The sequence below is a fragment of the Zootoca vivipara genome, chromosome 13, assembly GCF_963506605.1.
Source record: "Zootoca vivipara chromosome 13, rZooViv1.1, whole genome shotgun sequence".
Taxonomy (NCBI): domain Eukaryota; kingdom Metazoa; phylum Chordata; class Lepidosauria; order Squamata; family Lacertidae; genus Zootoca; species Zootoca vivipara.
The window spans coordinates 31,183,367-31,210,678 of record NC_083288.1 but is presented as its reverse complement, the minus strand read 5'-3'; the positions used below and the strand labels follow the sequence as shown (position 1 = coordinate 31,210,678).

The window sequence follows — 27,312 nt, the reverse complement described above, 5'->3', positions numbered from 1 at the left end:
GAAAATATAGGCTTTTAGACCTTTAAAACAGCCACTTCAAATTTTCTCCCAAAGTTTCCCACTTTCCCTTAGCATAGAAACAGACCACACACTTTGGCAAGTTAAAATTTGTTTACTTCCAAACTTTTCAAAAGTCAGATACGATTCATGTGTTTTTCCATACAGCAGGCAGAAAAATAGGTTTAAAGGGTTCAGTTAACAACCTGGAGCTTTTAGCACTCATAAAAGGAACCACGTGAGAGGTTTCACATCTTTGGGCTTATCCACGTTTACCTTTTTTCTGCTTTTTCCATGTATGGTCTGTGATTTACATACAGCTCCTTGTCCCAGTGCTCTTTTCCTTTGCTCTGATTCAGCTTGAAAGAGCCGGTTTTCGGGGGGGGGAGCCCCTCTGACATGGAGCGTCTGCCTGGAAAGAGGGGGGCAAAAGAAAAGTGTGGCTAAGCCCTTTATTGTGACTAAAATCGGACTACTAACTTTGAGTTAAAGTGCTAAAGTGGGACTCTCTCTCTCTCTCTCTCTCGTGTGTGTGTGTGTGTATCTGTAATATTTCAGTTCATATCCACCTGTACCCAAAGTGGCCCTAAAGTTGCAATGGAAAGATAGAGGCACCAGTGTCCAGTATGGAATTTGTGGACTCCCCCTGGCTGGGGGCGGGCGTGACTGGAAGTGCCTCCGCATCCTGCTCAGAAAGGTTTACAGTACTTTCGCTTTAGCTCAGCTGTTTGCAGAGCGAGGCGAGGGAGGAAGCACGTCGAGTTTTGCGGGCGCTTTGAGGTAAGAAAATGATTGGTACTGCAAATGATTAATGAGTGGGCTCCTCTCTACAGCCTCCTCTTAGCATCGCGCGCTCTCTCTTAAACAAAAAAATCAGCCCCAACTAGAGATCCCCGTTACCTTCAGCATTTGCGTCTGGATCTGTTTGGGAGCAAAATCCCCCTTTGCTTCCCTCCTCCCCGCATCTTTGGCCCTTCTGGATAGAAGCTCAGCTCCCCACCCGCTCTTTCACCTGGGCGATCTGTATCTTATCTTCACAACTTCTTGGGCCTTTTTGCCTAAATACACCCGGCAATTTCCCTCTCCTACTATAAATTTCCCTTCCTGCAATCTTGAGAAAGTGGTTGGTAGGTCTGAACTCTCTTCTCCTGGGCGTAGCGGGGATTTATGTTGGGGTGGTAGGCTTTATGATGGAGGGACAGAGCCGAGTTATCTGTGATGTGATGGGTCAGTTAGTTAAGTATATTTATTTATTTATTTGATTTGATTTGGGGGACAGCAGCCCCCCTTGGCTATGCCCATGTCCTCTCCTGTTTTATTTTCTAAAAGTGGTGGGGTGCAACTCTCCCTGGTAATCTCGTCCTAAAATTCTGCGTCCCATTTCCAGGATATGGTGAAGCTGGTTGCACATTTTCATTGCTGAAAAATGGGCACTCTGCATAAACTCAGAGGTGCATTCTGTGTTGCTCCTTCTGTGAAGACTGAAGAGATGTTTTGGTACCGGAAAGAACTCCAGGAGAGGAGTTTCCTGTTGTGCTTGCAGAGTGGCCCTACCGTTAAGCAGAGTGAGGCAGGCACCCCAGGCGGCTGGTTTTGTGTGCCATAGAAAGACAGCAAGTTGTTAACTTTGACAAAATATGCCCATGGAGGAGGAAATACAGCTGCACCAATCTCTGCTTGTGTGGTGTTTTCCCTTGGGCGCTGCAATACCTTGGCTGGCTTTGGGCACACCTTGTCTAAGGGTGAGGGTTGTTCATTGCAGCTCCACCCAGGAACCCAAACGCCTTTGCTCAGCCCTGCTATAGAACAGTTAATGCAGTTTTGCATTAAAGCGTAGTGACTTGCATGGTTCTGTAGTTGATCCCTAGCCTCACACTTCCTTGTGCAATGGAAAATGGATGGTATTTTCTAACACTCATTGGAACCCCAGTGCTAATGCTAGGGGGAACAATTAGCTTCCCTAGGGACCTTATGGTAAAGAGCAGGCAAGAACTGCAGCAGGTGGAGGAAAAAGTGAGTGTTGGTGGTTGCAGAGTGCCCCTACCATTAGGCAGAGAGAGGCAGGCAGCCCATGCAGATGGTTTTATGTGCCATAAAAAGATAGCAAAAAATAATAAATTGCACCACTCTGCCTCGCTGTTTTCTCCCTTGGGTGCCCCAGGACATTGACTAGTAACACACCTTGACTTTGTGTGGAGGGGAGTCCTCCTTGCAGCTCCCTTCAAGTGGCTCCCTTGCAGCTCCCTTCAAGCACCTGCTATGCAACAGTTAATTCAGGCACCCCCAAACTTCGGCCCTCCAGATGTTTCGGACGCGATTCCCATCTTCCCCGACCACTGGTCCTGCTAGCTAGGGATCATGGGAGTTGTAGGCCAAAACATCTGGAGGGCCGCAGTTTGGGGATGTCTGAGTTAATTCTTTCATGTTGATCTCACTGTGGAGAACATTTCCCAAGCCCAGCATCTCCTTTGCGCATCTCCTTCTCACCCGCTCCCAATACTGTACTGCTGCTTAGAGACAATCAGGATGTCCCTTCTACAGACATTGAACATGTCTCTCTATTATTTTCTCAGGGGGTTGCACTTCCCCCCTCCCCACTCCAAATGCCAATCATAGCTATGACTTCATTCATTGGCTAAGAGCTTGAAGAGGGCAGTGTTACAGGCAGCTTTCTCCTAGGGGACCTGGAGGTAGGGGCACTTTGCCCTTCTTCTTCAAGGGTCTCTTCATCTCTCAGATGGAAGAAACAAATAAATTCATCTGTTCTCTCCTCCCCTGCCCTGGTGCTCACTTCTGGGATCTGGATACAGAAGGAGCACCAGGGAGCATGAAGTGGCTGATGAATGGATGAGAGGCATGTCAAGCGAGATTGGCTGCCAGAAATTGGGGTGGGGAGTATAGAGAGAGACATGGCTGAGAGAAGTCTAGTTAAACCTGGCATCAAATCTCACCCTCCTTCCATCTGTCATTTTAGCATCCCCTCATTCTTCTGCATTCAGAGATGAGACAGAAAACAATGACAAACAGTTATCTTTGTAAGAGCAATTGCTTAACAATGGGAAAACAGTATTCTTTTAAATGGGAACAATATTTTGTACAAATAAGCAGGGAGCACTATTTCCATGAAATAAAAGGAAAATAAAATACAGGGTTGTTGTATGTGTGGTTCCCCTCTAGTCAAAAATTAATCACTGTTTTCTGCAGTTGTGGTGAATCGCTGGGAAACCAATTCCTTCGCAAAGACTATTGTCGTTAGCCATGACTGTCTGTGGCCTTGTCACAAACTCTCAGGAACCTGGTAAGTTACCTGCATATGGTTATTCAGCTAAGTGGGTGCAAAATGGCAAAAAGCCCACATAACTGCTATAAATTTCCAATATACAGCTTTCTTGTTTAGACCGGCCTGGTAGTGGGAGCCAAGAAGACTGGAGAGGGTTTCTCCAAAGTGTACACAGGGCCAGACATTGAGCCTTCCTTGTTCTCTCCTTGCCCTAGTGCCCTTGAAGAGCATCTCTGTGGATGTGGTGGTCCGAGGCTTTGTGGCTGACGTGGTGTCTGAGCTCCGCTACCACAATGAGGAGAAGACTCCAGTGGAGGTTGTGTTTGTCTTCCCTCTGGATGACGAAGCTGCCGTATACGCCTTTGAGGGCCTGATTGGTGGGACGCGGATTGAGGCCCAGATCCGAGAGAAGAAACAGGTATGGAAGGTCTGAGGAGAATCAGGGCCTTTGGCATTGGGTAGCCAGTTGGAGAAGAGAGGCAGAGGCTTCCCTAGATAGGGCTCTGTGCCTACAAGCAGGATTTGTGTCAAGAAGCTACATGTTGTGGTTAAAAGAAAGAGTGCCCCCCTTCTTGAGACAAGAGGTTGGATCATTACTTTTAAATATTGGCTAAAAATTCATTTTAATACTGATCCAGATAGCCTGATCTTATCTTTTGAAAGATAGCCACAGCTTTATATGGTTCTCTAATATTTCCAACAAACTTAGGCAACTAGGCCCTCCAGTGGACTCCCGCTTGTCATATGAGGACTCTTTACTCTTATTAAGCAGAGACTGCTTAATATTGAATTCCAGAAACTTCATCCTGTCCAACCTCTAGTATGCTCGCCTGCCTTCCTGGGGCTGCCGCCGCACCAAGGATTGATACCTAATTATTTATATGACCTGGTATCTCCTTTTTATCGCAGAGTATTTATGTTGGCCCGCCTAAATGCTTTCCCGTCCTCCGTGTTATCCGGAAGACTCAAAGGCATCCCTTACTGGAATAGATTATGCCCTTGTGGCCAGAAAGAGGTAGACTCTATGGCTCACATGATTCTGGACTGTCCCCTTTCCATTTTTTATTTATTTTGGCCCCCCTTTATCCTTTACGAGACCTGGAACCCTCTCCAACAAGGAAACAATGGTCCAGCTCTTGTTGAGGGATGACTTCCCCGAAATTACCAGAATTATGGCCCACTACTTGTCCAGAATATATGTAATTAAAATCAATACATCTAGCCTTCAACAACGATAGCTGAGGACCCCTTGTGTGCCTTTTCCTCCTCCTGCTGCTCTCCATTATTTCTGTATGATGTAGAGTCACTATTTATACTAATGACCTATATGTGTTGTATGTTTTGTCTTTGTTTTTATATTATATATATATGCCAATAAAGGTGTTGGAAATTTGAGAAAGAGTGCCTAACAAGCCTAACAACATCCAGTTGTTGTAGTGGGGACCCTGGCTTCCTGGCCTCTTCTGCTGCACCTTGGTTGTGATTTTAACCTAATGTATGAATTCTGAAGTCACAGTGTAGATCAGACATCCCCAAACTTCGGCCCTCCAGATGTTTTGGAATACAATTCCCATCATCCCTGACCACTGGTCCTGTTAGCTAGGGATCATGGGAGTTGTAGGCCAAAACATCTGGAGGGCCGCAGTTTGGAGATGCCTGGTGTAGATACTACAGTGCTTATAATTTCCTTTCACAATGTTAAGTTGCCAAAGCATGGAAGCTTCGCTGGTAGGTAACCAATTGGTCGACAGCTGTTTTTAAAATGGGAATGCTTTCTTGGGACCACACCTGCTTGTGTCCTTGCCTTCTTCACCCCTGATGCTGTTCTCTTCTCCATAACCCAATCCAGGCAGAGCAGGAATATGAGGATGCCTTGACTGAAGGCCGGCAGGCTTTCCTGCTTGAAAGAGAAGCAAACACCAGTGACATTTTCACCTGCAGCCTGGGTAACCTCCCTCCCGATGGGGAGGCCACGTTGAAGCTCTCCTACGTCCAGGCCTTGGCTCCGGAGCCTGACGGTGCCATCCGCTTTGTCCTGCCTGCTGTTCTCAACCCCCGCTATGCACCTCAGGGTAAGCACCTGGACCCCCAAACATACCGACTAGCCCCACATACGAGCCTCTTGCAATGCTGCTTTGTTTTCCCTAAGCTCTGTGGATTTAGAACATTAGAAATACTAATGTGTTCCTTTGTATGCAACCCATATAAAGATGAGACGAGTTATTTTCTACTCCCATCCTACCAAATTACCCAGGAAACTCCTTTGAATTGGGTTTGTCCTACTTACCGGCTGACACAAATAAAATAATAAAAGAAACAGTTGCTAGATTCCTCTTTTCTGCTGGAAAGGCCCAGGAAGGTATTTTGTTACATTAACTCGATTGTAGAAGTGCCGTATGTGTGTCTGTTAGAAGTGGTGATGTAAGTGGAAGGGGGGTTGGTTGCATTTTTTGACAAGGGTTTCTGGGAGATGGAGAGGGGCTGAAGCCACGTGGGCTGACGTGAGGCAGCCTCTAGAAAAGACCCTGAGAGCAAGGCTGATTTCTCTTTGAATTGGCGGCTGCAGCAATGGAAGAAACAGGACCCTCCTGGGATGTGAGCACTGGGATTCTCCTCCGACCAGACTCAGGCTGCATATATGTGATAAAACCACATATCATAAAGACACGACAGTCTCCACTGTGTCTCATTTCCAACAGAAAACTCAAACCCTGGGTAATCGCCTGGGGATTGGAGGTGACGTGCTGTACATTACTATTTCATGGTGCCTTCGCCTCCAACAGCCTAATTCTCCCTCCCACATGTGGTTGTGTTACAGTGTCTTCCTCCTCATGGGAGCTTGCCCACTGTGTTCAATAACCATGGTGTGCTGGATAGCTCAGTTTGTTAGAGCGTGGTGCTGATAACGCCAAGGTTGCAGTTTCAATCCCCATATGGAACAGCTGAGCATTCCTGCATTGCAGGAAGTTGGATGAGATGATTCTCATGGTACTCTACAATTCTGTGGTTCTGTGACTCTCTCGCTCTCATGTACAGGTTCAGAAGGGGAAAATGTCACCAAGAGCATACCACGAGTGCCCAAGGGGAAGCTTCCTTACACCCTCGGCCTCAGTGCCACACTGGAGTCACCGTATGGCATCAACCGTGTGGAGTCCAAGTGCACCCTTGAGCCCTTGCGCTACAGGGCAGAAGACCGTACGATTGCCCAGGTACACTAGTGAACGGAACAGCTTCTTAAAAGGGGTGTATTTGTCCCCTTTCATTCTCCATTGGAAATTGCACACATGCCCGGGAATCTGTGGTTAGGTCTAATGGCTGATGTAGACGTGCTATTTGCTTTCTTTTGTAAACAAATAACTGGAAAGGGAAGAGTAAGCTGGATTGGGGCCATGGCTTGGGAAGGGGAGCATTTGACTCTTGCAACCCCTACAGCCCTGTTTGGAATCTCCCTCCCCATGCTTGCAGTTTGCGAGATGGGAGCTGTCCTTCCACTGTAAATAGCCACCAGGTATTTTGTTATTATTATTATTTATTGAATTTATATACCGCCCGATACCCAGAGGTATATTGGCCTTGCTTGGCTGGTTGAACAAATAAGGTGAAGGGGAGGGGGGGCAAGCTGGATCTTGGCTTTGGTGTGGGAGAGGAGAGCTTTAACTCTGTTGCCTTTACCAGAGTCCCACTCCCATGCTGGGCATTACCAGTAACAAGGGCAGCTGCCCTCCGACTATGAATAGGCCACCTATGGGGCTGGATTTCTATTGAGACCACCGTTTGTTTGTTTTTATTTCATAGAATTTATATGCCACTTGATTGTAAAATAAAAATAAACACACACACTCAAAGCAGTTTGCAAAAGGGAAACGGTAAAATTAACACAGAGCAGAGTTTAAAAGCAGCTATTTAAAACAGAGCCAGTGTGGTGTAGTGGTTCAGAGCGATAGACTCGTAATCTGGGGGACCGGGTTCGCGTCTCCGCTCCTCCACATGCAGCTGCTGGGTGACCTTGGGCTAGTCACACTTCTCTGAAGTCTCTCAGCCCCACCCACCTCACAGGGTGTCTGTTATGGGGGGGGGAAGGAGATTGTTAGCCGCTTTGAGACTCCTTCGGGTAGTGATAAAGCGGGATATCAAATCCAAACTCTTCTTCTTCTTCTTCTTCTTCTTCTTCTTCTTCATTCAAGAATAATAAAAACCAGGGATTTAAAAATTGATTAAAACATATGTCAGTACTCTACATCCCTGGATAGGCTTGCCTATGCAGAAATGTTTTTAGCAGGTGCCCAAAAGTGTATGGCGAAGGAGCCTGCCTGATGTCAATACATAGGGAGTTCCAAAGTGTGGAGGATACCCCACTAAAAGATGGACTATGGGAGGAAAAGGTTTTTAAAAATCTTTCGCTACCCTGCAGCTTGAACATAACTCTTTGTCACATTTGGCTATTGGTTTAAAAATAAAACCAGTCATGTAAAGCCAAACAGTAGGGTTTCATTTGGCCTCAGATCCTGTCCTTTTGATCACTTATAATCCGGATATGCTTACTCTAAGGGCACATTTTAATAATAATGACCAACTGCGAGCTATTGAACCCAGTTCAATGTGCTTCTATTGGCGTACAAAGCCTGGGACCCAAGAGAGCTTCTCCCAGTATCTCAGGTTCTGCATTTGGCAGGGGAGGTCCTGCAGTTGATCATTTATTCTGCTGCCTGTTATTGAATCAATTGGAACAACCTAGAATTCTCCCATTTTGCATAGTTTTGGAATAAGTGGCCAAATTCCATAGCAACGCTTTCGAAAGTGTTGCACACATAAACATCTTTGGGAGGATTAGGAACAGAGCTCCGCATTCAAGCTCTGCTGCTTCTCGTTCTAACCCCAAAGGTCTCCTTGGCTGAAGGGCACCAGTTTGACCGAGACGTGGAACTGCTGATATATTACGAGGACATTCACAAGCCCAGCGCCCTCCTAGAGGCTGGGAAGCCTGGGGCTGCCCCAGGTGAGGAAAGCCTAGGGCAACTGAGGAGATGGGGGAGGAAATGCAAAGGGTACTGGGAGGTGAAGGGGTGCTGCCTTGGGTATAAATGCTTAATGGATCTCCTTTCCTCCTGCATTGCACAGGCTCTCTGATGGGGGACCCAGCACTTCTGCTCACCCTGTACCCCAGTGTCCCTGCCCCAAAACCAGGCCAGAAGGTGACTGAAGAATTTCTCTTCCTGATGGACCGCTCTGGAAGCATGCGTTCCTGCACTGATCCGAATCCTGATTCCCCAAGGCGGATTCAGAGTGCCAAGGTACCCTGTGTTTGGAAGAATAGGATGGAGTGGTCGAAAGGAGGGTAATGGAAGACTGCAGATGAATAGTTCCCCGGAAGGCGCCAGGGCCCATAATGTTGAAATGAACCCTAGAGGTTGGGCTGGGGCACCTAGGGTGACCCCTGCTTTTCTCTCCCACCCTCCCCAACCCCACATTTCAGGAGACCCTGATTTTCTTGCTGAAGAGTCTCCCTCTGGGATGTTACTTCAACATCTATGGATTTGGATCGACCCATGACTCATTCTACCCGTGAGTGTCAAAAGAATGTCCAGTGTTGTCAGACTCGTTACTTCCCTGCTCCTCCATTTGCTCCTATGTTGTATCACTGGCAACGGTTAACACAGGAATCTGAACACGCTTCTTGATCCTCAGATGTTGCTGAACAACAGCTCCATAATCCCTGGCTCTTGGATCGTTGCCTGCTAGGGCTGTCGGGACTTGTAGTTCATCAACATCTGGAAGGCCAAAGGTTCCTCACCCTTGCTTTTATAGGTCAATGAAATGGAAGGGTTTTGAAAAGTGTCAAGAGATTTGACCCAAGGAGTTAGAAGATCTGTCCAAGCCAGAAGTATTTTCACAAACTAGCTTCCCAGCATCTCCTGCAAGGGACATTCTGGACCCCCTAAACATTTCTCACCTCCTCTTCCCCATTTCTTCTGCTGTTACCCTTCCCTCCTTGTTACCTGCACAGTAAACATAGCCTTTTTCTATCCTTGATGTGGCCTGGCACATTCTGAGCACTGTGAGTGATGAGAAGAGGAGGAGTTTGAATCTGAGTGGATGAGTTTTAGGGGAGCAATTAGACCATGTAACAAATAATAAAAGGGTGGTCCTGGTGAAAACGTGGAATGTTGTGGGAGGTTTACAAAACAGCCTGATGGGGAACTGGCTGAGCTTGGGAGGAAAATAGGTCCTTTGCCGCCTTGACTCTCTGAAACTCTCTACAGGCAGAGTGTAGAATACACCCAGGAGACCATGTCCAAGTCCCTCCAACGGGTGAAGGAGCTGGAGGCAGATTTGGGGGGCACAGAGATTCTGCAGCCACTGAAGGCCATTTACAGCCAGCCGTGCCGGGAAGGATATCCTCGCCAGGTATCAAGAGTAGGGTTTTTAGTGACCTGCAAAGAGTGGTGGAACAATAATGAAGATGGTGTTTTTTGTGAAGGTTTTAAGTTATGTGCATTGTGCTTTTTTCTACGTAACACCCTGGTATCCATGAGGATACAGAGCAGTCTAAAATTATTTTGAATAAATAGAAAAATGTATAACCCCATGGAAGATACCTAGGTTGGGACCTCCCTTTGGAAGTGGGAAGGGGTGCAGGTATTGGGGCCATCTTTGTCTGTTTGCAGATGGACAGGGAATTCAATCCCTGCCTGCAAACGGGTGTCAAAGAAGTAAGCCCCCCCCCCATGTGTCAATCGCCTGCCATTTAAGTTAGCTTGCACGGTATGGAGGAATTAAGGAGTCAGTCTTCCACTCTCTCACACACTTTATGCGATTGCACCACCGCATCACTAGGATTGGCATCTCCCCTGTTTATAAGTGGGGTTTGAATCCAGCTGGGCCCTGAAAATGGACTTCAAAGGGGGAATAGGATAGGTTCTGATACCTCTCTGTCCTCCCTCCCTCCCTCTCTCTAGCTCTTTGTGTTCACGGATGGAGAGGTGTGTAATACAGATGAGGTCATTGCTGAAGTTCGACGTCACAGCAGCTCCCACAGGTAAGGCAAGGGAGAGGGAAAGTAGCTTCTCGCACCTGGCCTAGGTTCACCTCCTCTTTCCCTGACAGGTGCTTCTCCTTTGGCATTGGTGAAGGGGCCTCCACAGCCCTCATCAAAGGCATTGCCCGTGCGGCCGGAGGCAGTGCTGAATTCATCACAGGCAAGGAGCGCATGCAGGCCAAGGTGAGGCTCAAGAGTTTTGCCTCCCTCTTCTGCTGGTCTCCACCAGTTTCTCCTGAGCTGTGGGTAAACTGCCAGGTGCCCCCTGCCTCTGACAATCCATCGGAGCATGGAATCCCAGCTCTCCCAAGCAGCACATCCACTAAGTTTTGGGAAAGATCCATGAAACCTTAATACATAAGGACGGCACCCTCGGATTGATCATTTGCCTCACCCTTCCTCACTTCTCCTGAACTGCATGAGGAACCTTGCATTGCTACCGTAGTAGTGCCCAATAGCTAAGCTTTCTTTATGGGACATTTTAAACCACTTTGCTGGAAAGAAATATTGGTTGCCTCCCATGATTGCTTGGTTTATTGAGGATTCCTCCTCCTCTATTTATTAGGGATGTTAGTTGACATTGCATCAAGCAAGGGTTATTTCACACTTTCCGGTGCATTTTCCAGTTGCTTCCCATTCTGCGGAAAGTCTTACCTTTTGGGGAGGAAGCTTTGGTTGCACAATCTGAATCTTCCAGTGTCCTGTGGAATCCTACCTGGGAAGTAGCGAGTCTGGAAGTACCTATATTTGCATGTTTCTGCTTGACGGGGTGGGGTGGGGACTCAGTTTCTCATAGCATCTCTCGTCTCCTTATCAATTCCATTCTTCTTTATTAGTGCCCCCTATGTGGCAGGGTCATTGTGTTGCTCAGAGTTGGTCCAGTGGGCTTCTAATCTATGTTCAGTGGCTTGTGGGGAAATCACGATGGCATCTTCATCAGTCCCTCTCCTGACTTCTTTGCAAGCACTGCCCACACAGTTTCAAAACAATCTCACATAGAAACTTATTTTTAATCGACAGTTGAACAGGAACGTTGATATTCTCTTAATGTCATTGCAAAATTCTTGCTTTCCCGTAGGCCCTGCAGTCTTTGAAGAAGGCCCTGCAGCCAGCAGTGACCAGGATCTCTCTGAGTTGGGACTTGCCTCCTGGTCTGAAGGCTGAGCTTGTGGGGTCAGGCCCACAGGTCATCTTCCAGGGGCAGCGCTGCCTCATTTATGCCCAGATCCGTGGGCAGGACCAGGCAAGTAACCACCACCAAGACCTTAACCACAGAATAATCCCTCTCTCCTATCCTAGATACCGAAACCTGCCAGTCTTGGTGTTTCATAATCCCAAAATGTATTTTTGCAAAAGGCTTCTTACCCTTTCCCAGTTCTGATGCTTTCTCTTCTGCTGCAGTCTTCAAGCTCCACAGAAGCGGCGGCTGTTCTTCAATACCAGTTCCAAGACCAGACTTTCAAAGAAAGGTTGACGTTCTCACTCAGTTCTCAGGAGACTGACAGGTAGTACTGTCACATTTTGTAAGTCTTTCCCCCCAGCCTTGGACAAACATGATATTATTTATCTAATTACAGGTAGCATTTTGAAGCCATTAAGTCATAATCCAGATTTGTCAGTGGTCAAGGAAGATTGGATTTGTATACAGCCATACCTTGGTTTTTGAACAGCCTAGTTCTCGAACATTTTGACTCCTGAACGATCAAAACCCGGAAACGACTGTTCCGGTTTTCGAACGTTCTTTTGGAAGCCGAATGTCTGACGGGGCTTCCGTGGCTTCTGATTGGCTGAAGGGGCTTCCTGCAACCCATCAGAAGCCGCACTTTGGTTTTCGAACATCAGATTCCATTCAACTTCCAAGGTACGACTGTATTAAGGGGTTTACATCATGCCAAGTGGTCCCTGCATTTATCTCCCCGCTCCCCCTTTTTCCCGAACTGCAGGCTCCCTGTTCACCGACTGGCGGCTCAGACCCTCCTGAAGGAACTGGAGGGCGCAGGAGAGAAGGAAAAGGAAAAGCAGCGTCTGGCACTGGAGACGAGCCTGAGCTCTGGGGTGGTGTGCTCACAGACGGCCTATGTGGGAGTGAACAAAGAGCTGGGCACAGCACTTCAAGGGCCTCTTGCTCGCCGCAACATCCCCCTTGCATGTGAGTTCAAAGAGATGTGTTTGGAGATGACTGTGGTCACTGAGGGGACATTGGATTGAATGTCGTTGCATCTAGGACAGACTTTTTGGGTGACTTGGTTTTATTGGGCCTTTGGGAAGATAGTTTGGAGACATCCAGTATCCCACTCCGTGTGTGTGTGTGTGTGTGTGTTTTCAAATCTGTTTCTGTCTAAATAATCTTAGCTTACTTCTGCAACATTCCAGCTTGAACTTTCAGATCCAGTTGGCATATTTCTGGCTCTTTTAGGAAAGTTCCATCACTTGGTGTTTTCTAAAAATCAGAGATACCAGCTAATGAAGCAATATTATCTCTTCCATTAGGGAAGTGCACCTGCCTGATTAATTGTGGGTTGTGGCAGGCTTTACACTGAAAAGAAATACTTAAGGCAAAATATTTGATAAAAGATTGTTATAAAAACTAATATTGAACAATATTTAAATAATATACATGCAGAAGTGAATAGTGGGAGTTGAATGAGCACAAGCACATTTCAGATGGTTTTCAAGAATTCTAAGGAGTCAGAACTAGCATTTTATTAAAAAAATAATTCATCCATACAGTATCTTTCTGAGTTCTTCCAATGAAGAAGAGAAGAAGCCATGGTGATGTGATATGAGCTGAACTTTAATCCTAAGGCATCAAAAGCCTCCTAAAATGATTTCCTCAGCTGTGTTCAAACAATTATAACCTTAAACTCATTAGCTTTGCTAATAGTGCCTAACTTGAAAAGGTCTTTGATAAGTACTCCTTAACAATCGTGTTACTTGGGGGGGGGAACTGAGCTAAGAGTTCGGTGTTGAAAACGACGAGGGGTTTTGAGGTGAGAAGTTACCTATATCAAGCTATATATCAAGAGTGAATATAACTTACATTTTCATTCTGTCGCAGTAGGTCTTCCAGATCTTCTAAGGCAGCAATCCAATCATGAAGCAAAGTTTAATAACAAACTGTTAAGACTGCAAGAACTGACAAGTTTCATTTAACCTAGGTGAATGAATGAAACTTTATTTGCATCAGTTGTCAGCCATAGCAACAAAAAGCATTGTGATATACACAGAACAAAATAAAAGTCGGTTATAAAAAACACACTTTAGGGTCCTGAATCAGCAGTCAAATAGTGGGCCTTATTCTGATTGCCCCAGCTAGAAACCTTGCAACCTATGCAGTCATCTGCTCCTCTTGAACCTAGGTGAAATAATGCTTTAAGTGCTAGAGCAGAGTGATACGTGGTCACAATATCAATGTATTTCCCTTGTAGGGGACAGAGAAAGGGCAGGACTCCTCAATACCTTCTTTACCTCAGTCTTCTCCAAAAAAGAAAACAATGCCCAACCTGAAAAATATGGAGCAGATGATTCAGCAGATGATTCAGATGATGATCCCAGAATAAGTAAGGGGGTAATACAAGAATACTTGGCTAATTTAGATGTATTCAAGTCTCCAGGGCCAGATGAACTACATCCAAGAGTATTAAAAGAACTGGCAGAGGTGCTTTCAGAACCACTGGCAATAATTTTTAAGAATTCCTGGAGAACAGGCGAAGTCCCAGCAGATGTGAGGAGGGCAAATGTTGTCCCTATTTTCAAAAAGGGGGAAAGAAAGGACCCAAACAATTACTGCCCAGTCAGCCTGACATCAATACCAGGAAAGATTCTAGAGCAGATCATTAAGCAAACAGTCTGTGAGCACCTAGAAAGGAATGCTGTGATCACTAAAAGTCAGCATGGGTTTCTGAAAAATAAGTCATGTCAGACTAATCTGATCTCATTTTTTGACAGAATTACAAGCCTGATAGATAAAGGGAATGCTGTGGATATAGCCTATCTTGATTTCAGCAAGGCCTTTGACAAGGTGCCCCATGATATTCTTGTAAAGAAGCTGGTAAAATGCAGGCTAGACAATGCTACCATTCAGTGGATTTGTAACTGGCTGACTGACCAAACCCAAAGGGTGCTCATCAATGGCTCCTCTTCATCCTGGAGAGAAGTGACTGGTGGGGTGCCACAGGGTTCTGTCTTGGGCCCAGTCTTATTCAACATCTTTATCAATGACTTAGATGATGGGCTTGAGGGCATCCTGAGCAAGTTTGCAGATGACACCAAATTGGGAGGGGTGGCTAATACCCCTGAGGACAGAATCACACTTCAGAATGACCTTAACAGATTAGACAACTGGGCCAAAGCAAACAAGATGAATTTTAACAAGGAGAAATGTAAAGTACTACACTTGGGCAAAAAAAAAAAATGAAAGGCACAAATACAGGATGGGTGACACCTGGCTTGAGAGCAGTACATGTGAAAACGATTGAGGAGTCCTGGTAGACCACAAACTTGACATGAGTCAACAGTGTGATGCAGCAGCTAAAAAAGCCAATGCAATTCTGGGCTGCATCAATAGGAGTATAGCGTCTAGATCAAGGGAAGTAATAGTACCACTATATTCTGCTCTGGTAAGACGTCACCTGGAGTACTGTGTCCAGTTCTGGGCACCACAGTTCAAGAAGGATACTGACAAGCTGGAACGTGTCCAGAAGAGGGCAACCAAAATGGTCAAAGGCTTGGAAACAATGCCTTATGAGCAACGGCTTAGGGAGCTGGGTATGTTTAGCCTGGAGAAGAGAAGGTTAAGGGGTGATATGATAGCCATGTTCAAATATATAAAAGGATGTCATATAGAGGAGGGTGAAAGATTGTTTTCTGCTGCTCCAGAAGTAAGAACTGTTCGACAGTGGAATTTGCTGCCAAGAAGTGTGGTGGAGTCTCCTTCTTTGGAGGTCTTTAAGCAGAGGCTTGACAGCCATATGTCAAGAATGCTTTGATGGTGTTCCCTGCTTGGCAGGGGGTTGGACTGTATGGCCCCTGTGGTCTCTTCCAACTCTACGATTCTATGATTCTATGTATCAATGAATTTCAATGGTCGCAACCCAAGAAAGCCAAGATGGTGCTTGGAGAAGGGTTTTCTATTACTTCTGCCCTTAATATTTAACATCTTGAGCAGGAGGAGGAAGGAGGGAGTAATCATCTGGGTCCAGGATCAGGGCCGTCTCAAACGTGACGGGCGCCCCCGCTCCGGCCCGTTTTTTGGTGCGGCTGGTGGGCGGGCGCAGGGCGCAGCATGGCGCCCCCCTGCCAGGCTGGCGCCCCGCGCCACCCACCTTACACCTAGAGCCGCCCGTCCAGGATGTGGCTTGTGCTTCCTTGAGAGATCGCTTGGCCCTAATCTCTGTGAAGGAAGCCATTGAGAAGACTTCTAAAGCCCTGCTGGTGTGTTTATCAACCACTTAAAACTCTCTTCCCTTCTAAATCTCAATATCTCTCTCTCTCTCCCTCTCCCTCTCCCTCTCCCTCTCCCTCTCCCCCTCCCTCCCTCCCTCTCCCCCTCCCTCCCTCCCTCCCTCTCGCCCTCTGGATGTTGTTGGGCTACAACTTGTAAATGTGATGAGTGCTGCATGAGGCAGATGGATGCTGGAGTCAAAAAATTGGGAAAGCCACTTGCTCCCTGGCCAAGAAAGGACTATTTTAAAAAAAATGGAGGTCCAGCTTTGGCTTTGAGTGCTGCAGTCCCAGGCAGATGTAGAATGGGGAGCAGATAGCAAGGCAGCCATAGGGGCCAACTCCTAGACCTAGGGGCTTTGGGTGGGATTCACCCTGCTCCAATAAAATATTTGAAGGGTCTGGACCCCTGCAAAGTTGATAGGCGTTGCCATTGAAATTGTTTGTGTGCACCATGTCATATGATCGATTATGTGGGGTAGGGCTTACCTGGCCCCCCCTAATATTTTATTCAAGTTGGCACCCCTGAAGGCAGCAGTTCTTTTGCTGTAGACTCAATGGCTGCATACACACCATTTGTCTAAAGCACATTTCACTCCAAAGAATCCTGGGACTTGTAGCTTGTTCAAAATCTCATTAGATTTGTGTGATTTTTCCTCCTTGGTCTAGTTCGTGGTGGAATGGCGTTGTGCTATGCACAATCTGCATCTCTACGTCCACTAAACCTGGGGTTGTCTCTCAGCCGGATGAATTCTTCCTCTCCTCCTTCCATGCAGCATTCTATTAACATTGCTAAGTACTCAGGTAATAAAAACACTGCCACCATCTCAAATCTGTTCATGTTCTGCATAGAAGAGTTAAAACGCCAAATGCATTCATTTTGTACATAGGCCTTATCTGCAATACTTGTTTCCTTAACGTTTAATCATCTGGCTTGGCCCTAATCTCTGTGAAGGAAGCCATTTAGAAGACTCTTCTAAACTTTTATAAACCACTTAAAAACCTCTTCCCTTCTAAATCACTCACTCTGGCTCTCCATATGTTGTTGGGCTACAACTTGTACATGTGACCATTGCTGGGGCAGATGGAAGTTGGAGTTAAACCAGTTGGGGAAGCCACTTTAAAAAGACTACTTTAAAAAATGGAGGTCCAGCCTAGGTTTTGAGTGCGGCAGTCCTAGGCAGGCATAGAATAGGGAGAAGACAGCAGGGCAGCAGCTCTTTGAGTCAATGGCTACATAAACACCACATATCTAAAGCACATTTGCCACCAAAGAATCCTGGGACCTATAGCTTATTCAAAATCACAATAAATTTCTGTGTCTTTCCCCCCTAGATCAAGCCAATGTTCTAAAAGCAAAACTGTGCAACCGAGCTGCACGAAAGAAAAAGATGTGTTACTTCCTGAGGCAGTCATCGCCGCCGCCTCCCATTCAAAATTCTCTCTCTGCTAAGTCCTCAGGTAATAAAAGTTATGCCACCATCTTGAATCTGTTCGTGTTCTGCATGTTAGAGTTAATAATAATAATAATAATAATAATAATAATAATAATAATAATAACAATTTTTATTTGTATCCCGCCCTCCCCAGCCGAAACCGGGCTCAGGGCAGCTAACATCAAATATATAAATTCAGGTAGGTAGCCGTGTTGGTCTGACGCAGTCGATATACATACATATATATATATATATATATATATATATATATATATATATATAATGTCCACTTGCACTTTGAGACCAACTAAGCTTGTTCTAGGTATAAGGTTTCATGTGCACGCACACTTCTTAAGATACTTCAAGCCTGGAGGTGACTGTCGCATGGATCACAGTAGCGAGATCAGGGCAAGAGAGTTATCATTGAATGCATTCATTTTGTACATAGGACAGGTCTTATTTGCAGTAAGTCTGTAACTGAAATAATGTGAATGGGATATTGGATTGCATGCTTGGCATGAGTTGCACTTGTCTTTTTTAAAATATATATATATTGATTTTTATATCACCAGTCAACAGTACATATAACAAAACAAATAACATACATAAAAGAAAAAAAATTGTACATAAGAAATTCCTTCCACCTATCATGACTTCCAATCTCTCCATCATGGGTTCCAGGTTTTCTTTATCAGCTGCATATTATTTATTACCTAACTTCAGTTTATCCAAAATATCTATGATATGTATAACTTTGCAGGAGTTTTTCAAAACATGCCAAAGATTTCATATGATTACAATGTTCTTTTCAGTATAACCTTATTTATCCCATTCTCTACTGAATTGGCAAAAATGACAGAGAGAAATCGGAATTAATATGAGTTGCACTTGTCAGTTCTTCTGATTGGGAGATGAAGGCAGAAAGGGAAGTTGATTGAGGGGGAAATAGTAGAGACCAAAGTGGGCATGAATCCTAGACAAGTCCCCCCCCCCCAAAGTATGCAGTGTTATTCAATCCCTTCTATATCTCCAATCAGGTAGCAGGTACAGTGGTGCCTCGCTTAACGAATGCCCTGCTTAACGAAATTTCCGCTTAACAAAAGGATTTTTCGAGCAGAGGTTGCCTCGCTAGACGAATTCGTTTTACGAAAAATTCGTCTAGCGAATCGCGGTTTCCCATAGGAATGCATTGAAATTCAATTAATGCGTTCCTATGGGCAAAACAAAATTCAAAAAAATTCAATGCATTCCTATGGGATTCGCTAGACGAATTTTTCGTTATAAGAAAAGACCTGTGGAACGAATTAAATTCATCTAGCGAGGCACCACTGTACTAGCAATTCAGCTTTCAGGGTGTATGGTATTGGTTTTTGAACCCTGCGAGGTCTAGAAGCTTGCACTTCAAAACAGAACTTTAAACCTCTTGAAGGTGCCATGTTAGTACCAGTGCTCACACGAAAACCAGAGAACAGGACTATGCTGCTGACCTCATCCTCAGATGCAGGGCCGTCTTAATCATAGGTGCCAGGGGTGTGGGGCGCCGGGCTCTCAGGGGCGCCAGGCCGAGAGTCCGGGGCCCAAGAGTTGGAGTCCGGGGAAGAGCTTGCCCGTTGGAGCGCTGCAGCAGGCAGCTCGGCGGTGCAAGTTCGGGGGCGAGCAAGGCATTGAGGCGGCCGACCAACTCCGCCCTCCTGCACGCCTGGGATTGACATAGGCCTATGGAGAGGTCCACCCAGCGCACGCTGCTCACACCATGAGCCGCCTTGTAAAAAAGGAACTCTGGGGAACCTTTCCTAAATAAAGGTCAACAACTTTGGGGTTCCCCCCTTAAAAAAGGTTGATAACTCTAGGCAAGCTGGGAGGGGACGCCGGATGGATCTTTGCACCCCAGTGCCGCATTTGCTTAAGACGGCCCTGCTCAGATGCCAGTGCTTTTCAGCATGGATGTCTATAAACATGTTTAAGGTGCTGCTTCTGCCTGGGCTCCCATCCTGATCGGGTGGAAGCCTCCTAGTAAGAAGCTACTCATGCATAGGCTCAGAACAGCGTAAATGTTTGTTCCAGTGCAGTACAACCTCACTCACCATGTGTGGTGAATTCATGAAGCAGGCTTCGCTGCCAGGAGTGGGAGAGCAAGTGAACTACAAGCCCGTTGCCTTAATTGCAGTCCTGTGTAAATTGATAGGGATAAGCTTGTCCTACAATCACTTTTCTCAGTAACCTTGAGCTTTAAGGTTGATGGGCACACTGGGAGGCTGAAAAACCTTGGCTGGTGCAGAGTGCCACATCCCATCTCCTGATGGAAACTAAACATAACAAGAACATAATGTACTGCAATTGCACTGGTTCCTGCAAGTAAACCAGGCCCAAATATTTAACCCATCAAGCCCTTAGAATATATGAACTGCACTTCTGTGTCAGACCAAAGTTCCAGCATTTTCCCTTCTGCAAAACTGGCAAGCGGCGTTTAAATTGTGATCACTCCCCCTTTTCTTTTGTTTCCTTGCGTCAGCTTTTCAGGGCAGATTTCATTCAGCTGACACAACTATATACAGTAGCTAGCTAATTCCTACATGGATTTGGGCCTTTATTGTTTTTAAGCTATTTTGGGGGAGAGGGGAATACTTTGGAAGAACTCATTACAGGAACTGACAGAAATCCAGAATCAAATAATATGAAAATACAAGAAGGGGGACTCTGTGACCTGATGGGTTCCAACCCCCATCAGCCCCAGATAACATGCCTAAAGGACAGGGATAATGGTAGTCTTTCTGGTTTTCTGGTTCGGCAATTTTATTTTTAAACAAAATTATAATCCACACAGTAATAAGATATATAAAGGCAGTTTACAACATAACTAAATATAATAAAATCAGTGTTTAAAATATCCATAAACAATAACAAAAACCATCAATAAAACTTCATTAGATACTGGTTTGTTTAAACAAAGAGATTCATACGTGAAGACTTGTCTGAACAATATGGTTAACAGAAGATATCTAAAAAGAAGGCTGGAAGGAAATTAGAAGAGATTTAGAAACCTGGAGTAGAATTAAAGCTGACATTAATGGGGAGAATATCTATAATTAAGATGAATGTTTTACCCAAAATGATATATTTGTTCCAAACAAGACCAATAATAATCAAAGAAAATGGTTTGGATAAATGGAGAAAAGATTTAACAAAATTCATATGGCAAACCAAAAAACCACGCATAAAGTATAAACTTTTGACAGATAAAAGGAAAAGAGGAGGACTGGCATTACCAAATTTAAAATTATACTATGAAGCAGAATGTCTGGCGTGGCTAACGTAATGGATTATATTGGAAAACACTAGTATTTTAAATCTAGAAAATTTTGGCAATAGGTATGGTGTACGAGAAGGTAAAGGTACATAACGGCTTCAAAAATCATATACTCAGAAATTCTTTGTTTAAAGTTTGGAATAAATATAAATATAAATATATAAATATAAATATAAACAGCTATTAGAGCCACAAATCCCTTTATGGATCTCTCCATTAGAAGCCCGTGCAGTTAAAAAAAACTCAATATGAATCCGAACTGGGCAACATATAGACAAATATTGGAAGAAGACCAAGGAAAGTTAAAATTAAAAACATGAAGAATTAAAACAATATGGGATGGATAATTGACAATATATACAATTTAAAAGTGTGTTTAATGCAGAGCAAAGAAAAGGTTTCACTAAGGAAGAATTGCTATTTAGCACCATTATATTATAAATGAATAGGAAATTATTATCAAAAATTTACGCTCTATTATTGGACTATGATTTGATGGATGAAGAGGTAAAAGAAACAATGGTCAAATGGGCACAAGACATCGGCCACACTATATATTTAGAACAATGGGAGAAACTCTGGCACGAGGATATTCGCTTTACCGCCTGTTATACGATAAAGGAAAATTTTATTTAAATGTTTTACAGGTGGTATTTAACACCAGTCAAACTCGCCAAAATTTATAAATTAAAATCCAACCTTTGTTGGAAATGTAACAACGAACCTGGGACAACAATTCATATGTGGTGGGGTTGCAAGGAAATAAAGAATTTTTGGGGAATAATACTTAAGAAAATGTTTAAAATCCCCTTGATAAAAAAAGCCTGAAGCTTATCTTTTTGTATGCAACAACAGCTGCTAGGGTAGTGATTGCCACTAAATGGAAATCTCAGGACATACCAACAAAGGAAGAGTGGATTTGCAAATTAAGTCAGTATATAGAATTGGCCAAATTAACCTCAATTATAAGATACCAATCAAATCAAAAGTTTAGAATGGAGTGGAAGTTTTTCGGAGATTATATGTCAAAATATTGTTCTAAAAACGACATGCTAAAAGGCTTAGAATAAAAAATGTAAGCAATAACAAAACCAATAAAGAAAGAAGGAAAAATCAGAATTTAACAAAAAATAATATTCTATAGAATGCAAGGGGGAAAGAGATAAAGAATTATTTTTTAAAAAGTCGAATTGCTGTGGAGGGAAGTAGAGGGTGGGTGGTGAGTTTTATAAGCATATAATTATGTAGTTGTAATTTAGGTGTTATATTTTATGTTAGGGAATTATTGGTAATTTTGATTATTATGTATATATGTTAAGTTTCGATAAAGATCTTTGGGGGGAAAGAAAAGAAGGCTGGGGTGCTCCCTTCCAAACTGGGAGGGAGTCCTATGGGGAAGAGCATGCAACGCTGAAGGCCCAGTCTCTATGGAAGCCCGACCAAACCTCAGGGGCATCTGAAACCACCACCAGAAATGCCTCTTCAGAGGATCTCGGTGATCAAGGTGGAGCATACGGTGGAGCATATTAGGGAGGACCACTCTTTGTAATATCATGTCTGTCTATTGAGAGCTTTGGAAATTCTAGCTAATAGTGTAGATGAGAGAGTTCTGAATGTGGTGTGGAGGCTGCAAGCAGTTTTAATTTATCTTATTTTTATTGTCCCTTGCAGAGCCCACTCCCAAGGAGAAGGAATCGCCTCTCTTGAGCTTGGTGTCTCTGCAAAATGCTAATGGCTCTTGGCCACTTGATTCTGGTCTGGCCGAAATCCTAGGCCTGAGTGAGGCTGAGATCTCAAGCAAATCACCTGCCCAGGTAAGGTCTGTGGCAGGATCCATGGCATTGTCCATTGTAATAAAAGCTCTGTTAAAGCGATTGTTGGAAACAATTAATTAAAAACTTCTCTTGCACCGGAGTTCCTTCTGTGGGTATTTTTCCACTATGGCCGTGTTTTGTGCTTTCAACACGAGAGAGAGAGAGAGAGAGAGAGAGAGAGAGAGAGAGAGAGAGAGAGAGAGAGAGAGAGAGAGAGAGAGAGAGAGCTGCAAAAGCAGATGGTTCATCTGATTCATTGGTTAATTTCCCAGATTGTGGCTAAACTGTAACCAGGTACTGAAAGGTCACACTCAGCCATTGTTTTGTTTTCCTTTAAGAACTGTCAAATGTAATTTCTGTACAGAGCTAGTGAGGGAGCAGGGCACAGTGCATGTCTGTCTTTTGACTCCTGCTCCATATTGCCAGGTCACCCCAGATGCATGGGCGACAGTTCTGGCCCTTCTCTGGCTCCACTCCAGAGCCACAGGCCAGAGGGATGAATGGGAGTTACTGGAAACTAAAGCTCTCAGCTGGCTCCTGGTGACTGCAGGTGAAAAACTTGTTTGTTTGTTTGATGTATTTATACCCCATTTTTCTCCCAGACTGGGATAGAAGGTGGTTTATATTTCAAAACACTTTGAAACACGGAGCAATGAAACAAAAATAATTATAAAGCATTAAAAATGCCTTTGAAACCACCATGGAAGTTCAGCTTGTCCTAACCAGCCCATTATTCCACATCACCTGCACCTTAGTTTTCAAAGGCCTGCCTGAATAAAGATAACAAAAGAAGGAGCTGGTCTAACTTCTCTTGGAAGGGAATTGCACAATATGCTTATTGTGCTTTTATTTATTTAGAGCATTTGTACTCTACTCTTCAGTGAAGAGTGACTGTATATAAGTCACTCTTCGACGTGACTTAAATACAGTCAGCTAAAGCGAGACAGTGCTTACCTGCAGACTTGCAATCTTAAAACAACAACAACACAAGGGGGAAAGTGGCAGGGAGAGAAAAGGGGAGGAATCAAACTCTGGAACCATTTCCTAAACTGTTGTTCTGATAATGACCAGCTGGAACCGTTTAGGGGTTGACTTCACTTTAAAAAATGAGTAAAAGATGGAATGAACAACAGCCTTCTGTCTTCCTCCCCATTGCACATAGATGCCGTGATTGGTTATTGGTCCTGGAAAAAGAGTTGGGCGCAGGCTGAGAAGTGATATTTGGTGCTGGTAGATCCTAATTCTGCCTCTTTGTTTGTCTGCAGGGCCTCAGCTGGCTGAGTGCGTGAAGGCTGGCAATGAGATGCTGGGCAGCAGCGTGAGCCCAGAGGCTTTTGGGATCTGAGTTTGGCTCTGTAGCCTTGTGCTTTTTAAAACAGGAGTTTCTGCTCCACTCTTCTTTTCTTCTCCTGCCCAAAGTATAGCTAGCTGCCTTCTCATAAGGCTCTTGTCCGTCCCTGAGCTGTGCAGTTCATTCTGATTCCTCCATGTCTTCACTGCAAGAAGTGCAGTGCCTTATAGAGAGATGCCTTATTTTGGTCTGGTGTGCTAGTGAGGGTACCAAAAAAAAAAAGCACTTGTGTGTGGTTTTGAAAAAGCCACTGAAAGGAATTACAAACTGCAAAATAAACAACCATTCAGTACTTAAATGAAACTTTATTACAAACCAGGTTTGACCACTTTTCTGCTTTTACCCGAAACCCAAATCACTTACCTAAATTTTGAACACAATCTGTTCTCTATACTGTTTGTTCCAGCAGATTAAAACAAGGGTTTATAATCCACCTACATCCAAATGCATGCTGTCAGCAGAAAAGGGGAGCAAATATTTTGAGAGTTAATATTGGACAGGTGGGTAGTGAATATGCCTTTTAGTGGAAAGCCACATTTCTCTTCAGTGTTCCAGACCTTTAAAAGCTCAGATGGATAAAAAACCTTTACAGCTCTGCAGTTCCAGTCTATGCACTCTGCCAAAGCTGAAGGATGCTATCACCCGATTCCTTATGAAGAGAGAGCTTGCCAATGTGCCTGAAGATTTACCCTACTGCCTACTGGTTTGTTCAATCTACAAGGACTTAAGAGCAGTCTTGTTCAAAGATTTAAAACTCTTCAGTTGAGAGATCTATTGGGTATCCTGTTGTGTATTAAAGTAATAGCACAGCCAAGTATGTACTGTAATATAGAGTTTATTTGAATGTACAAGTTCCAGCGGGAATGTCTATCATTTGCTGGTTCAGAGTTCAGGATTTGGATCCACTGCCGGATTGGTTTCCACTGGAGGGAATCCTTGCCATTCGTTCCCGCCAAAATGTATCTTTCCCCTGCTAGTTCTCTGTTACTATATAAACCTGAGTTTTCCCCATTCCCTGCGTTCTGGCTCTTACCTGTTCTTTGAAGTAAAGAGATGTTGTACCAGATCCTCGCCTCCTGTTTCTTATTTGCACTGAGCTGAAATCACTGAAGACCCACTACACTACATATCCCATTAACTATTTTTTAGGGGACAGGTCCCCCTACACCTTTGAAAAAAGTGGACTGTTTTGCCTTCAGAGCAGCAATTCTAAGAAGATACGTCTGTGGGGTATGGCTGATACCATAATCATGTATATTCTCTCTCTCTCTCTCTCTCTCTCTCTCTCTACATATATATATATATATATTCCATTTAATAATATAAATTCACATCATTATTATCCACTTTACCTCCCTGGCTCTTTAGAGCCTATCGACTTCCTTCCGTCCTTCCGCTTTCAAAATTAACCTTTGTATCATTGTATTTTGTACGTTTTCCAATTCCAATTACACTCATTACAAAATAGCTCAAAATTTAAATAAATATAGAAAGGTAGAAAATTTCTCATTACAAGTCTTCAGACACCCCTGCTAGTGATGTTAATTGAATACAATAATCCTTCAGGTATTGTATAAATTTACTCCAGTCCTTTTGGAATACTTGATCATTTCTTCTCATTGTTCCTCTCTTAAGTTTGCATTTCAGCATCATGGCAGAGACTGTACAAATCACAAACGGAGTAAAGGAAAAAATTGAAAGTGTCTTTAATCATGACCTTTAAAAACAAGTGCAAAACAGGAAATGCATGCCTTGCGGTTAGGCTGACAGGTAGACCATAATAGGTATCTCGTTGGTCTGACCTAGGTTTGACCTATCTTTGTGGCTTTATGATCTGTGTAATAGGGGATCAGGGTTCAGCCTCTGATTGCCTTCACTGATTGCTTGCTGTATCCTTTCCTGCTGGAGCAAGAAATAAAACTGCTTTTAAGAGAATTCTTCGGTGTCACCTGTTCAAATTTGAATCTACTGTATATATATAAAAATGTAGAGGGTGCATGTTTGTTCCAACGAACCTTTCTCCACAACTGCTTACCCGATCGTCCTCAAATTTGCCCACAACATCGGGAGCGCATGTGAGAGTGTCTCTATCCACTTACATTGTCCAAACACAAACCTAGGACAGGTAGAAACCTGGATTTGTATACAAAAAAAAATTGCCCCCTCCAGTGGACATCCAACAAACAACATCCAACATACTGCCAAAATCCCGCCCACTCCCCATCCACCCCACCAATCAAAACCCAACATACACCCAATCCCGCCCACTCCCCATCCACCCCACCAAACAAAATCCAACATACACCCTAAATCCCACCCACCCCACCAAACAAAATCAAACATACACCCTAAATCCTGCCCACTGGCAAAATAACGGCCACTCTCCATCCACCCTGCCACCCTGAGACACAGCCCAGCCCAGAGAACAGACCTCTGCCAGGGACCAGGCCACCCCAACAGTAGCCCGCTCCCCAAGCACCCCCTCCCGCCACGGAGGTACCTATTCCAGAGATCCTCCCACTCCCCAGAGATCCCCCCCTAGGTCCCAGCTTTCACCATCCTACCCGATCCACAATCCGTGCCCTCCGCTCATATCTTGCCTGATCCATGATCCCTGCCCTCCCCAGAGATCTCTCCACCAACATGAAACAGCCCAGTGGGGCCTACAGGGGAGTCTGAAGGGGGACTCTGAGGGCCCATTTCACAGACTAAGCCAAAGTGGGGCCTACAGGGGAGTCTGAAGTGGGACCCTGAGGGCCCATTTCACGGACTACACCAAAGTGGGGCCTACAGGGGAGTCTGAAGAGGGACTCTGAGGGCCCATTTAGGACCTACAGGGACTTTGAGGGCCCATTTCACAGACCAAACCACAGTTGGGCCTACAGGGGGGTCTGAAGGGGGAAGAGGGCCCATTTAGGGCCTACAGGGGAGTCTGAAGGGGGACTCTGAGGGCCCATTTGGGGCCTACAGGGGGGTCTGAAGGGAGACTCTGAGGGCCCATTTCACAGACTAAGCCACAGCAATGTGTGGCAGGGCCAGCTAGGGCCTACAGGGGAGTCTAAAGGGGGACTTTGAGGGCCCATTTAAGAGACTAACCCACAGTGGGGCCTACAGGGGAGTCTGAAGGGGGACTCTGAGGGCCCATTTAGGACCTACAGGGACTCTGAGGGCCCATTCCACAGACTAAACCACAGGGGGGCCTACAGGGGGGGGGTCTGAAGGGAGACTCTGAGGGCCCATTTCACAGACTAAGCCACAGCAACGCATGGCAGGGCCAGCTAGTGTGTGTGTGTGTGTGTGTGTGTGTGAAATGGATTGTAGAGTTGATTGGAGGTTGTGTGTGTATATATATATATATTGCACTTAATTTTAAATATTATAGTCACATCTTTTAAAAAGTAGTTAGCCTTGCCTAGCAATCAAAATACAGCCATACCTCGGTTTAAGTACACCTCAGTTTGAGTATTTTCGGTTTAAGTACTCCACGGACCACCTGGAACGGATTAATCCACTTTCCATTACTTTCAATGGGAAAGTTCACTTCAGGTTAAGTACACTTCAGGTTAAGTACAGACTTACGGAACCAATTGTGTTTGTAGCTTGGCCACCAGCACTGCCTACACATGCTCAATTTATAATCTCAAGAATG

At 44.7% G+C, this 27,312-nt stretch overlaps 1 protein-coding gene across 7 annotated transcripts; it reads left to right on the top strand.

Moving 5' to 3' along the window:
- Positions 1 to 680: 680 nt before the first annotated feature.
- Positions 681 to 24,931, top strand: LOC118094501 (von Willebrand factor A domain-containing protein 5A-like). 7 transcript variants are annotated; one of them, XM_060281561.1, is made up of 20 exons: positions 682 to 777; positions 3,202 to 3,295; positions 3,493 to 3,695; positions 5,127 to 5,349; positions 6,314 to 6,486; positions 8,159 to 8,273; positions 8,396 to 8,568; positions 8,751 to 8,839; positions 9,538 to 9,682; positions 10,234 to 10,313; positions 10,382 to 10,496; positions 11,392 to 11,556; positions 11,715 to 11,818; positions 12,257 to 12,462; positions 13,742 to 13,873; positions 16,425 to 16,559; positions 17,091 to 17,216; positions 22,170 to 22,312; positions 22,739 to 22,862; positions 23,578 to 24,931. In XM_060281561.1, exons 2-20 carry the CDS (start codon positions 3,256 to 3,258, stop codon positions 23,655 to 23,657), a joined length of 2,571 nt encoding a protein of 856 aa, XP_060137544.1. In that variant the 5' UTR covers positions 682 to 777; positions 3,202 to 3,255; the 3' UTR covers positions 23,658 to 24,931. The 7 variants fall into 7 exon arrangements, 6 of the variants coding, with proteins under 6 accessions (XP_060137544.1, XP_034990891.2, XP_034990892.2 ...); XM_035135000.2 differs by lacking the exon at positions 13,742 to 13,873; XM_035135001.2 differs by lacking the exon at positions 16,425 to 16,559.
- The last annotated feature ends 2,381 nt before the right edge of the window (positions 24,932 to 27,312 follow it).

Coding starts and splice junctions, on each gene's coding strand:
- LOC118094501 (XM_060281561.1), top strand. CDS start 3,256: ATGACTGTCTGTGGCCTTGTCACAAACTCTCAGGAACCTG. Junction 3,296..3,492: donor CACAAACTCTCAGGAACCTG/GTAAGTTACCTG, acceptor TCCTTGCCCTAG/TGCCCTTGAAGAGCATCTCT. Junction 22,313..22,738: donor CAAGCAAATCACCTGCCCAG/GTAAGGTCTGTG, acceptor CCATATTGCCAG/GTCACCCCAGATGCATGGGC.